Source organism: Triticum aestivum, chromosome 5A, assembly GCF_018294505.1.
Source record: "Triticum aestivum cultivar Chinese Spring chromosome 5A, IWGSC CS RefSeq v2.1, whole genome shotgun sequence".
Taxonomy (NCBI): domain Eukaryota; kingdom Viridiplantae; phylum Streptophyta; class Magnoliopsida; order Poales; family Poaceae; genus Triticum; species Triticum aestivum.
This window is the reverse complement of record NC_057806.1, coordinates 290,952,986-290,967,348: the sequence shown is the minus strand read 5'-3', so window position 1 is coordinate 290,967,348 and position 14,363 is coordinate 290,952,986. Positions and strand designations below refer to the sequence as shown.

The 14,363-nt window shown below is 42.0% G+C and overlaps 1 protein-coding gene across 1 annotated transcript; it reads right to left on the bottom strand.

Moving 5' to 3' along the window:
• Window positions 1-4,329: 4,329 nt before the first annotated feature.
• On the bottom strand, window positions 4,330-13,133 carry LOC123103008 (signal recognition particle subunit SRP68). Its single transcript, XM_044524493.1, has 13 exons — window positions 12,917-13,133; window positions 12,764-12,830; window positions 12,013-12,123; window positions 11,399-11,588; window positions 11,170-11,255; window positions 10,808-11,000; window positions 8,435-8,546; window positions 8,120-8,247; window positions 7,672-7,878; window positions 7,483-7,592; window positions 7,114-7,237; window positions 6,352-6,501; window positions 4,330-4,841 (listed from the first exon to the last, which is right to left on the bottom strand). Exons 1-13 carry the CDS (start codon window positions 13,017-13,019, stop codon window positions 4,620-4,622), a joined length of 1,803 nt encoding a protein of 600 aa, XP_044380428.1. The 5' UTR covers window positions 13,020-13,133; the 3' UTR covers window positions 4,330-4,619.
• Window positions 13,134-14,363: the final 1,230 nt, after the last annotated feature.

Sequence of the window (14,363 nt, the reverse complement as noted above, 5' to 3'; positions counted from 1 at the left end):
ATCCTCTAGAACATGTTCCTTTTTATCATGCTTGAGAACAATTCTCAAATTTCTATACCAGGTAGTAAAGTTTGTTCCATTCAGTTTATCCTTTTCCAGAATTGATTTCAATGCAAAGTTGGGTTGAGCAGGTGGTGCCATTGATCTACAACAGAAAAATATGCAATCACTAAGCAATGTGTTTATGTAGAGTAATTCTAGCCTTAAACAGAAATACTCCCACTGAAGTCAGCATCCCTCCGCAAACTCTCAGTGATTCAGGATCCGACTAGCACATGCGACTAGTGAGCTTTAGCATCACTGCTAGACAACATGCCTATCCGGTAAGCAACTCCTTGCTAATCGTATCTCTATACGACTCCTGTCGGTCGGGTAGGTATCTCATACCCCGGCTCCCGACCTCTTTTGCCACAAGGCCCAAAACCGTTTTGATAGCCTTGTCAAGTTAACCTAATGCAGTGCATGTCCGTGTCCGACACGAACCCTTCAGTTCAAGGACACCTAGAGCACCCCAATTTTATGAGCCCACTACTAGACGTACTTGACGTGCGAAGGTGCAACATCGGGGATGGCAATTCGCTTGATATTCATGAGGGATCTTTCTACCATTCTAACATGCATAGAAACAAGGAAGCATAACAATCACAAATAAACACATATTGTGAAATAGTATGGCTCCTTCATGGATGTTCTTCCTGGTTGGCTCCGACTCCGATGACCATCTAGGAACTCCATCTTGCTTGTCACACCGGGACGCCAAGCCACCAACCTGATCCCTATTATCCAACTACTACATCTAGTAATGAATTTTACATAGAGTCACAAGTCGATACGCAGGTCGTTATACAATATAATGACAGCAGTTTGGCTCCTGCCGGCTGACAAACATGACACGCAGGCCATGTATAATTTACACACATGCATCACATACACATGAGCCATACTATTCACATCAAACCCTGCAAAATAAAGTTATGCATAGAATCGCATTCTACCGGTTTGAGTTTTCGGAAATCGATCATCGCGAATCCGATTCGGATTTACGTTTCACTGTTAACCCCGATGGCGGATAACCGACCGGTAGGGGTAGATCGTGTCACGACCTCATCAATCCCAATCAACAGAAAATATAGCTACATTGATCCCCATGTGCAGTTGATCTCATCAACCGTGCACACAACCAATCTTATCATTGACAACAGATCTCATCTATTGCCTCCACATATTTAATATGCATACGATCTGAATCCAAATCCTATAGCAGAGGCTCTGATACCACTGTTGGGATCTACGGTAGGGTGCGTTGATTGCAAATTAAAATTTCGTACGCGCAGAACAACCAAGAACATGCTACGGGAGATGGATCACAGTTCGTTACCACTAGAGGCGCAGTGTCGTGCAGCGGAAGAAGAGTTGGGGCAGCGCGTCCGCGTGGATCGTCTCCTCCTCGTACCCTCGTACAACCGGTGGTCGGTTCCCACGTACAGGTTTGTCGGAGCGGCGCAAGTGCACCGCCTCTAACGGTATTCGCGCGTGCAGGAAGAACGTCGTGCGGCGGACTGCTAGGTCCGATCACACAACCGGCAGCGAGTGGAGGTGTCTATTCGCAACACATGCAAACCCTAGTGACAGCGCCGAAGCGATCAACCGCATGAGTGTGCGGCACCTCCACTACATATATAGGCGTCCGTCGCGGGCTCAACACTTGGGCCTCGCACGGACCCTAAAGCCCATAAGTCTACTCAGCCACAATCCGAATACAGTTCGGATCACATCCGACCAGTGTCCTCGGATCCGACCTCGTAGATTCCTTCCCTTAAACGCGCGACCCCTTAGATTCAAGTCGGCTTGGTCGCAGTTCGGATCACCTCCGAACTGCACGGTTGGTAGCGGCCTCTAGCAAGGCATGCCGAACACCAAGCAGACTATGAAGCTGGTTAGCGAACCTGTACATCACACTTCCATTCCTTTTGCCACACGATATATGTTGTCGAGCTCAAGGCAAGTCTGTCATCCTTGTGCTAGCCCGACCTCTTTCTCGTTCCAGTGATGCTGACCACAAACCGGATTATCTCATAATCCTTGTCGTATGGCCATGCTTATCCTGGTCGGATCACACGAGGGGCCCAGAGTATATCTCTCCTGGTCGGAGGGGCAAACCCCATCTTGCTCGACCATGTCTCGCAGCATGGGTCTGGACAAGCCTGAAACCTACCTTTGTAACTACCCAGTCACGGAGTAGCGTTTGGTCAGCCCAAAGCAAGTCTGTCACCATCCCGAGTACATGCGTCAGCTCAGGTCTTAGGACATAGAACATATGTTGTACTAGAGACTCACAGATGACATATCACTGCGTCTCATAGTTGGGTCTGTCCGACTCGGACCTTATCTCGACTCGAATCCGACTACGTCGAATCCGACCAGATCCTTCCAAGTCCATATTAACCGGTTAGCATCCAATGCTCCATGGCTAGTGAGACCAAGCCATCGACCGTGTCATATGCCAGTCTAGTTGACTGCGCGTCCACACAGCCCTTTCGACTAGGGACCTTTTAGGACAGTCATCATACAATGCATAGTCCCACAAACAAGTCACGTACTTGCTGATACACATCATTGATAATGTCCAAGGACTATCTTTATTCATAAACACATAGAAAATATCATCATTCATGATTGCCTCTAGGGCATATCTCCAACAGGCGGGTGGTGTTGGAGGTTTACAACGTTTTGTGATAAGTTAAGTTAGCTTAGATGTTTAGGGTCGGTGTTGGTGTTGGTGTTTTGTGGACGCCCGTATGTACGCATATGGGCTACACTTCTTGTAAATATGCTCTATCTTCTACTCCCTCCGTTCTAAATATAAGTCTTTCTAAAGATTCCAACAAGTGACTACATACGAAGTAAAATAAGTGAATCTACACACTAAAATATGTCTACGTACATCCGTATGTTATAATCCATTTGAAATGTTTAAAAAGTAAAAAGACATATATTTAGAAACGGAGGGAATATAAAAATATGGTATACTATTGGCGTACTTTTAAATAAAAGTTTAAGATTCACGGATGTGATAGACGTTTCTTGTGTACTGCTCGGGCATGTTCGCTCGGTCACGGTCAGCAGATATGCCCGAGCGCACCCATGAGCGTTTGGGCCGAATTTTGGTGTTCGTGGTTGTAAATGCTCTCGTACTTTCTGGTTTGGTTTGGTTGGAAAAGATAATGGCTGCGTTGCAATTGCATGAAGAAGTTGTGCACGAGTAGCCCAGCCAAACAAACGAACCGCACAAGCTCCGACTGAAACATCACCAGCTAAGATAGTGGATAGGGCTCAAGTTTCTCCTTTTCATTTTCCCTTCTCTGAGAGGACAAGTTGGCCAGCGTCTTCCCTTTCTCCTCGGATGATTGGACGCAAAAGGAAAGAAAAGAAAATTGAGCAGCTCGCTCCACATCTCAGGTCGCTTAGTGTATATCACTTTCTTTGGATTTCTCCTCGAGGAAACTCGGCCGGGTACATTAACACGATTCTTATTATCTATTACTTCCTCTGTTTCAGAATATAAGAACGTTTTTTATACTATGCTAGTGCTAAAAACGTTTTTATATTTTAGGACGAAGGGAGAGCATAGTAACATTTTTATTTCTGGGACAGAGGGAGTAGTGTAAAAAACGCTTTTATATTATGAAAAGGATGAAGTAAAAGTAAAAATATCAATACGAAAGGAGGATGGTTGCGCATGTTGCAGAGGCAGGCAGGCAGCACACTTGTGTTATGTGAGTGAACAAGGTGCTGCTAAAGGGACTTTCACAACTGGAGGAGGCCGCCTGTATCATCTTTGTGGAGATTTTTTGTCCCAGCACGTTTAAGGCATTTCCTTTCATTTGGCATACCGAGTACTATTCACCGAGAAACGCGCGAGGGAAATGTCTTACTGGCGTAACCGCATCAACATCATCTGGAAAATCCAGCACCATCTGATCTGATGAAAGCGCAAGCATACAACCACTGTTTGACAAGAATTAATCACAAGCTTGGGTAATTGGATTTAAGTTCGTTTGCATGTTCCCTCGAAAAGTTGAAGCATTTGGTTATGCAATTAACAAGTTGACTGAAGCATTTAGCCTCCTTTGCGCTTGTTCTGAATGGAGCAATCATCGTGACACCAAGTGTTGTAAACAATCTATATGGCCCAAAAATTGAAATATATTTCAAAGCTTCGACCGGGTCTATATATCCTCGCCACAAGAGTGCAGCAGCCTTGCACGTTGGCCCACATTTTGGATAAGCATTACTGCAGCCAAACATGAAACCTAGTATTGCCGAATATAAGTTAACCATACTGCAACAATTTATAACATTTCAAAAGTACGGTCTATTTAGTTAATGTTCCATACGGTATAAGGAGATTGTAAAGAGGGACACTCAAACTGATGAATTTTGAAACAGTACAAAAATTTGCCTATCAAACTTGGTTCGACTTCTTAGAAACCTTCCAGACATCAAACCGGCACTGTGATGAGCAGCACAGCCAAAAACAAATTAATCCACCAAGGTAATGTATCAAAATCCAAGAGCAAAGGTGACCCTGAGGAACTAAACAATGCGCTCTCTTCCTTTCACCCCCAGAATCTGCGGAGGAGACCCTTCTTTTCCTTCTTCATCCTGTTCTCAAGGTTCGGGAACTCGATTGCGTTGTATGCCATGTCAAGAACAATTGGGTTGCAGGGAACTGGTTGGAACGGTGGTGGGAACTGTGAAATGCGACATGGCGCTTTGGCGCTTTGCTCACCAAGTGCTGATTCATAGCTCCCTAGGATATCAAGGAGGTATTTAGGATCCTGCAAAATACAAACTCATTATTATCAGCATATATTCAAAAGATGACCCTAAAGTGCATCACTTCGTAATAACAGTATAACACCCTTTAATGACATGGCATGCCATTGGTTTTGATTTCACACATAAAAGATCTACCCAGGGAACACCAGACTGTACATAGATTAAGAGATGCAATGAAAGTTGAGATAGCAGAATCCTCTAGCAAAGTAATGAAGTATCATACCAAGGTAGTGAATAAAGCGGATTCATTAACATATCAGGTAAAGCTAAAGAATAATACTCCCTCCGACCCATATTAATTGTCGCTGATTTAGTAAAAAGTTGTACTCCCTCCGTCCGGAAATACTTCTCCTCGAAATGTATAAAATGGATGTATCTATAACTAAAATAAGTCCAGATACAACCATTTGAAGGACAAGTATTTCCGGACGGAGGGAGTACTAAATCAGAGACAAAAAATATGGATCAGAGGGAGTAGAACATAAGAATGGAAGGGAGAGAAAAGATAATAAACCAAGCTGGTGAATAAAGTGGATTCATGGACCTTTTCATCAATAGACTCATGACGTGTACAAAAGAATTGTCGCTGATTTAGTAAAAAGTTGTACTAAATCAGAGACAATTAATATGTATCGGAGGGAGTAGAACATAAGAATGGAAGGGAAAGAAAAGATAATAAACCAAGCTGGTGAATAAAGTGGATTCATGGACCTTTTCATCAATAGACTCATGACGTGTACAAAAGAATTGTCGCTAATTTAGTAAAAAGCTGTACTAAATCAGAGACAATTAATATGGATCGGAGGGAGTAGAACATAAGAATGGAAGGGAGAGAAAAGATAATAAACCAAGCTGGTGAATAAAGTGGATTCATGGACCTTTTCATCAATAGACTCATGACGTGTACAAAAGAATTGTCGCTGATTTAGTAAAAAGCTGTACTAAATCAGAGACAATTAATATGGATCGGAGGGAGTAGAACATAAGAATGGAAGGGAGAGAAAAGATAATAAACCAAGCTGGTGAATAAAGTGGATTCATGGACCTTTTCATCAATAGACTCATGACGTGTACAAAAGAATTGTCGCTGATTTAGTAAAAAGTTGTACTAAATCAGAGACAATTAATATGGATCGGAGGGAGTAGAACATAAGAATGGAAGGGAGAGAAAAGATAATAAACCAAGCTGGTGAATAAATTGGATTCATGGACTATTCATAAGAAAGAACGGAGTTGTAAGAATAAAAGGAAAACAGAATCTGCAGTTTTTTCTTCTTTTTGGTTCAATATGAATATCCCTCACTGTAGGACTTCAGTTCAAGTTTTCCCAGACACCCTTTTCATCAATAGACTCATGACGTGTACAAAAGGGTGAAAGAACTGGCTGCCAAGGATAGCTACCCTACCATAACATAAGACTCACATGGTGGGACTAATGATCTAAATACCAATAGTAACAGACTGATCTCATCAAACGTTTACGTGGACAAGAACTTGTACGAAGCATACCTTTTTTCTATTGTCGCCAAGTGATATAGTTGAGACTCCTTTAGAAAGTCTTTCAGGAGCACTCTCATCCTCCATAATACCTGTTGCATGTTCAATGCAACTATTGGATCTACAATTGAAAGATAGAGCCTCGAGATCTTGGATTAAGGCCTGTAAAGTAAGAGCATTTGAGTTAGACTTAAGTACCTGCCAGACAGACAAAAAATCAAGCTTTTTTTCCTCCAACAAGCACCCAAACGCATGTTTTTTACTCTGTAAACTTTTATAAGATGTTTTAGGTCACTACTTTTATCAAAGTTTACAGAGGTAGTATATGAAGAGCATGAAGATAGCACAAAACCGACAACTCAGAAGGGAAAAAAACCAAAGAAAATATGAAAAGGCTAAGCTACTAACTACTAGGAACTGAAAAAGGAAGCGAAAAAAGCCAAAACTGTACAATTTGTAGCTAATACATGCGTATTAACTAAAAAAGTAAGATAAACTTAAGAGCCCCTCAGTAAAGCCCTAAAACTATGTTGTTTGAACTTCAAAGATCAATAAACAGCATTTATCCTGGCAGACTTGTACAGGTACCAACATAATACACGCATTTCTGAAGATCAAAAAGCTGCTATTAGCTTACGAGGGCACCAAGATAATACATGCACCAAATGAAAATGGTAATGATGAGGGCACAATTAAAACAATGATATAAAACGGCTGGAATTTAGAAGCTACCAACTTCTTAATGATCATATAAATGTTAGCACAGTAGCGAACCTTGTGAGGACTGTTAGCCAGTTCTTGCAGTGCAGAATCAGCAAGGGAACGTGCATAACAGAATAATGCATAGGCTTCGGCCCTTTTACTGACTGAACTATATGACTTTGCCAAATAGAAACATCTGCACAGTACTCCAAAACAAAATTTGTGAGCATAGCCGCTATGTGTTACATGTAAGCTTTCTAGGATAGCAGATGGAACCTTGATAACAAGCTGGAACATTTGTTTAAATAATTTAAAAATAAGACAATTAACTATTTGGATGCCTTGTGTCAAGCTCTCAATAACATTATTCGATATAGTCGTGAACAGAGAAGCTGATTGTTAAAGAATTCTAGGTTTCGAAGAAAACAATGTGGAACTCACCTCTCGGCTCGGAAAGCCAAATCTTTCAGTTCATACTCATGAACAAAAGCGTTCTCTTCTTCGTTTTTATCCCTTCCTGAGCTAACTAAATCAGTTAGGTCTGTTGTATTCTGCAAGTTAAGAGGTTTTCGCATCAGCAGAAGTACACAACTCTAGTAAGTAGTAAGTCGTAATATGAACAGAACTTACCTGAATTAGCAGATCATACAGCCGAACAAGTTCTTCCGGCTTTGTAATTTTCTCATTCTTCTCATCCCGATGCTTTGCAAACTTACTTTTAGCAATACTAACAAGTAACTGGTTACGTTCTATGGTCCTCAATCCTAAAACTGCACTGACAGCCTTGTCAAGACCATTCAATTCGTCTCTTATATTCTCAGCACTGCCAGCAGAAGCCTGCATTTGGCAGAAGTGTTAGTAGGATGCATATACTGCCTTTAGAACATACATATATCTACTCCCTCCGTTCCTAAATATTTGTCTTTTTAGAGATTTCAAATGGACTACCACATACGGATGTATATAGACATATTTTAGAGTGTAGATTCACTCATTTTGCTCCGTATGTAGTCACTTGTTGAAATCTCTAGAAAGACAAATATTTAGGAACGGAGGGAGTATATCATTATTATCATACCAAATCATTGCGGATGCAGCTTCGAGCTTCGTGGTATGCAGAGAATAGTTTATCAAATATAGCAAGTTTTTTGTCTGCTGAAATTGGTTCTGTGGCTGCGCCATTTAAATCCCTCTCCAGCTGCTGAGCTGAATCATATCACTAGATTAAAAAGAAATCTATCTACAAGTAGAAAGCAAAGTAGATGCAGAAATACTGTAGAAAAACTGTTTTGGTCAATTAAATAAGATGTGGACTATCTGCTATCTCTGAGATGAACATGCAAATCATGTCTATAATAATTAGAGAGAACATACATAACCTATATAGGAGTACCTTTTAATATGGAGACACGGGTCTTTGCACTGGTAATTGGAAATCTGCGACCAAGCCAGTTAAACTCAGTCATAGAAGCCGCCTGCTGTGACCTTGTCTCAGATAATACAGCCTGCAAGTATCAAAATACATCTATCTGAAAATACGGATGGAAATGCAATCTGACAATCAGAAACTGCAAGTAGGCTATGGTGTCATATTTACGAAATAACATCAAAATAGTTTCTAGTGAGCAAGTCCAACGTTGGACTCCTCAAACCGACTCCTTATATCTCTATTTACAGAGCCTCACCAAAAGATTCCTTCTCTATTTCTCTGTACGCTCCAACAGTCCTGCTGTCCAAATGTCAGCCATCTATATTTTATTAATTTTTTGTAACTCACAAAATTCTCTAAAACCTATTAATCCAACAAAGTATTTGATATTTTATTGATGCATAATTTCAGTTGACCCCACTATTCATGTGCTATCTCCATCCAACAACAGCAATTGCAAACACACAACATCAAACGAATCGATTCAACATCTGTTGTCAATATATCTCTCACTTATCTCTAATAAAATGCAAGCATACAAGCACAAGGAGCAGCACATGATCTCTGTCTCTCACAACCTCACATTAATGGAAGCATCAGCAACAGGTAGAGGGCAGCAGCGCAGCAATCAATCGACGACACAAAGCATCAAATATATCGCTGCAGCCAGAGAGCACCGCCAACCCCCTGTCTCTCGATGGCACGGACGAGCGCAGCACCTCCTGCCCTCTTGACGCCACCGAACACCACCACCGCTGCACCCTATCCCCCCAAGCTTCTTCCTCCCCTCTCCCCGGCGCCCTCCCCTCTGATTTTTCCAGACCAACCAGTTCCCCCAGATCGAGCGAGCAGCAAGAGAGGCGCGCGGCGGCAACAGAAAAAAAATGGTGGTCGCACGAGAGGGGAACGGAGCACCATCCACAGATCATTCCTCGGCAACGCAGGAGGGAAGAGCTGCCGCGGTCATTGATCAATGCCCACTCACTTCCAGGTCTGCAGAAGTGGCAAACATAAAGGATAGTTTGCCGAGTGATTCTTTTGCTGGGCTGTTTGCCGATGCTGTTGGAGCATCGATTTCAACCAAAATCAGCAATTTGGCCGATTCAAAGCCGGATAGGTAAGCCATTGGTCTTGCTCTAAGCAATAATTAACGCCATACTAGAACTTGTCTAGCATGATTCTGACAATTCCTTTTCTAATTTTGTGAGGAAAACAGTTCCCAATTTCAAATACAAGTCATAAATCTTCAATGAACTTCCCGACTTGACCAAGAAATACACAAAAGCACAGGTTCAACAAAAAAACAGCATACCCATTGTGTGAAGTCAAAGAACACAAAAGCTAAACTAGAATTGTTGGTTACGTATTTTGATACCCTCATTGTACTAATTCAAGTTTGCAAGTATGCAACATTAACTAACTTCAATATAGTGAAGTTTAGGTGCACTGCAAGATATGCACACCATTTTCAAACTGTAAACAAATGATGTGGATTGCAGATAAAAAAACTCAAAGTTTAAACATGCATTAATCAAGCTGACCAAACATTCATGTTACACACTGCAAAGATAAGAAGTGTGTGGTGACCTAATTCCCAGAAGAACCAATGGGAATCATATATCTGTCAAAATGTGCATGGAGAAAAATTAATCGAATCGTTGCAGTGGTATGTGCAATATCTGATAGTTTTGCAGTGGCATAATAAAAAAAAATTACCTACATTATGTCTCTGACGTGCAATCCCTGACTAGTTCCTCATAATATGGGTTGCACGTGATTTGGGGATTGGACTTGTATCTTCACATGCGTGAGGGAGAGAGGATCAGGACGAGAGGTTGGGGATGAGCCTATGTTACCAGTGGGCGGTGTTCAAAATATGACTGGACAATTAATCCCTTCTCAGTGGGTCACTGAGTAGCCAACTAACTCATTTATCAGCCGATTAGCTGATTTGTCAGCTGATTCGCCTATTAATACCCTACTCACCAACCGACCGAGTGGTTACCAGTTAACTATTTCCTGAACATTGCCAGTGGGGAAAAGAACTAGGGGCCACAAGTGAAAATTACCAGGATATCAGGGGTGTTTCTACTTTCAACAGATTCTGGCTTCAATCGGTTATCCTGGTGAGTCCATACGTCTACGCGGCGACAGTCAACATACCACATAAGCAAGTCAGACCCGGTCTGGGCTGCTTAGGACCGCGATGAACAACTTATAACTTTTGGGGCCCAAGTCTGCACTTTTAAAGTTTTAGGACTACCTTGACACCCCTCGATAGTTTTAGGACCTCTTAAGCATTCCACTATATTCTTTAGTTGTAAGAAAAGAAAATACCTCAATCTTAGCTTTAAAAAGATCATAAGCAGGCCCCTCCTTTTCCATATCTAGGAGATCATGTTCTTGCAGAGCAGATCCACCAAGTTTGCGTGAACAGAATCCAATCATAGGCTCCACTTCCTCAATGCGCTGACGGCATAAAAGTTGATTTTCTATGCCGCCATACTTCCCAAGCTCCTCATATACAGTCCTGTGAAAAATAATACATGTCAATCACTAACTTTTAAAATACTCATGAGGGGAGCAAGTATCATGATATATCCAAACAGCAAGGCACGACAATAATGGGATGATCCACACAAGGAATAATACCACACTGCATAGAACCAAAACTTCAATGAATTATCATTTCCACAAACCTGGTATTCTTGAAATTCAACATTGCTGCCTCTATGTTCTTCTCTTGCTCAAAAAGCAAAGTTCCTTTCATATATGAAGCATATGCCTACAAAAGATATTATTTTAGATGGTTCAAAAAATACTTTTCTTATAGGACAACTATATCAGGTCAATATAGTGAGGTTTCTATTTTGTACTTAAAAAGGATTGTCAAGTGAGCACTAAATCAAACAAATATAAGAAACACACCTCAGCTTCCAAAGATGTCCTGGAATCTCCTTTTATAGAACATAACTGTGAAAAAAGTGCCGCCCATTTGACTGCCTTCCTAAATCGACCCAGCATGTAGATGCGCTGCGGTGCATTTGGACCAGCAGTTTTCTTCTCCATAGCATGACTCCATGCTCTCTCAGCCATATAAAATACCACATGTAGAAACCTACACGCATGTGTTAAAATTGCTTCAGGCATAACCAAGCCTAACAGCTCACTAAATTGCGAAAGCATTTGCTTAAGTTCCCCAATAGTTATCGCATACCGATTACATGCACTACAAAAGTGTTCATCAACAATAACAAGAATTTTGCTAGGGTAAGGAATTAACAATACTGATAAATTACTAACGAATATCACAGGCATGTAGTACACAACTACCAAATGGTGGCTGAAATCTTTGTAACTAATAGTAATCATATGTTCAACGGTACAAAGGAAATCACATTGTTAGTTTTAAACATTGACAATGTTATTTAACATACCAAGTCCAAACAGATCCATCAAAATTGACAAAATTACCAAAATACCAGCCGAAGTGAAGTATGAACAAATGCAGCAGGCATATGGTAGATTATCAGGAGCCACACCTCACATCAGTCACTGTTGACTCTGTTATATTCCTCCGGGTATATTTACCACGGCCATGCAAAAACTTCAGAGACTTGTATAGCCTTCTCAGACGCGCAGTACAGTATCTCCTGCAAATAATCCTAAATCCTTTAGACAAAGTATGCATCCACAAATGGCAGCAGCACCATACTAATAAATTATAAGCAAAAGCAAGATACTTTGGGCAAACAAGACATGCAACATCTGAGAGGACAGAACTTCCCCCTCATGTACCAGCAACAGAGAAAACGGAGCAAGCATAATGTGCAAAGCAAATGTGTAAAAAGATAACTTTCTTTTAGAGCAGATTAAATGTATGAATTCAACTCCCTCCGTTCACTATTATAAGATGTTTTGGATATTTCAATATGGACTACATATGGACTGAAATGAGTAAACAAACACACTAAAATGCGTCTCTATACATCCGATTCAGAAAAAAGATAACATCTTATAATAATGAACTAAGGGAGTATTAGACTACAAAGCAAGTTCGAAGCAGGGTTTCCATGGGAAAGTTTCGATATAGGGGAACAATTGGATGAAAGCATTCCATCACAAGTCACACATCTGAGAGCACGGTAGGAAGAAAAGACGCCTCCCGATCAAATATACGCGCGTGAATCCCGCGAGGCGAGAATCACGGTGGCATGGCACAGTTGAGAAGACGAGCAGGCAGCAGATCTGGGTGGGCGTAAGTGGGGTGGGATCGGTAATCGGAGCGCTCACCTGTACCGCGTGTAGTCGCCGTGGCGAAGGCCGTGCTGCATCTGCGCCTCCCTCATGAGTTCCAGCACTGCGCGGAGGAAGGGGGACGGATCAGGAGACACGAGGGGGCGAGATCGGGTCTGCGCAGAGGGTAAGGAGAGGGGACAAGCTCACCATTGATGGAGAACCTGACGGGATTCTTCTCCTCGACCGCGGCTGCGGAGTCAATATCCATATCCGACGGCGGCGGCGGCGGCTGGTTGGCGAGCTTCGACATGGCGGCGGGTATGCCTCCGCCCGGCGAGCGAACCTGTCAGATGGTCGCGACGAGACGAAGCGGAGTTCGCGTGGCCTCTGGATGCGAAAATATTTGATAACTTTGTTCGTTTTTTGTGACAAATTCGGAAAAAAAAAACTTGTTTTTAAGCTACGAAAATAACTGAAAGTCTAATTTTAGGGGATGTTAAAAAAAGTTTGACTAAATTATAATACTCCTAGAAAATATGCCAACATCCATCAATATTTTGAAAATATTTTAAGGGTACGCAATGCTCGTCCAGGTGAAACTGAATTTGATCGGACGCCTTGGCAGCCATCTGATGGCGCACGAGACAGTTGTCCAATCTACCACCGAGTATTCCACGATGAAAGGATCGATATGGTTGACTACGGGGTGAACAGGCAAATACCAATTTTTATTTTTTCTTATCAAATTAGGTTTAGCAATAAATAGGTTGTCTAGATATACAACTAGACGAACAATCTATATGATGATAGCAACAACAATAACACAAGCAAGCAAGAGATACAACACTAGTAAAGCTTGCACAAATTAAAGATAAGAGGTAACCATAAGTGTTACTGAAGTTACTTCCCTTTGTTGGAGCGGTATGGGAGCATCACTGAAGTTACTTCCCTTTGTTGGAGCGGTATGGGAGCATCACTGAAGTTACTTCCCTTTGTTGGAGCGGTATGGGGGCACGATGATCCTCAAAAAGCCACTAGGGCCACTGTATTCTCCTCACGCCCTCGCGCAATGTAAGATGACGTGATTCCATTAATGATACCTTTGAAGGCGGCAACCGGACCTTTACAGATAAGGTTGGGCAATTTCCACAACCGAATTTGAGGCTCCCAACACCACCATGAAGCTTCACTACAATGGAATGTGGTTTCGACGTAACCTCAGCCATCTAGAGTGCTCAAAAACCCAAGAGAACCGCAAGGAATTAATGGGGGAATCAAATTTCTCTATGTGAAAGTGTAGATCTAGGCCTTCTCAACCAATCCATAGGAAAATCAACAAGGTTAAATGGTTAGGGAGAGAGATCGGGCAAGAATGAGCTTTTGAGCAACAATGAATCTTGAAGGAGGAAGAGGTAAGTCAACTAGAAGAAGAAGACTCACTTATATAGTGGAGAAAAGAATCCAACCGTATGCCCCTTCAGCCCGTGCACAAGCGGTAGTATCGCTCGCGCGAGCGGTACTTCGGCTGGCATGGAAGTTTCAGCAACTGCACTCAACTGAACAGATCAGGGAGACGGTAATGCCGTTGGAGCGGTATTACCTAGAGTTGTGCAACCACACGAAACGGTGGTAGTAGAGGAGGGCAGTGCAGTAG

Coding starts and splice junctions, on each gene's coding strand:
- LOC123103008 (XM_044524493.1), bottom strand. CDS start 13,019: ATGTCGAAGCTCGCCAACCAGCCGCCGCCGCCGCCGTCGGATATGGAT. Junction 11,001..11,169: donor TTGAATTTCAAGAATACCAG/GTTTGTGGAAAT, acceptor TATTTTTCACAG/GACTGTATATGAGGAGCTTG. Junction 8,248..8,434: donor CCGTGTCTCCATATTAAAAG/GTACTCCTATAT, acceptor GATATGATTCAG/CTCAGCAGCTGGAGAGGGAT.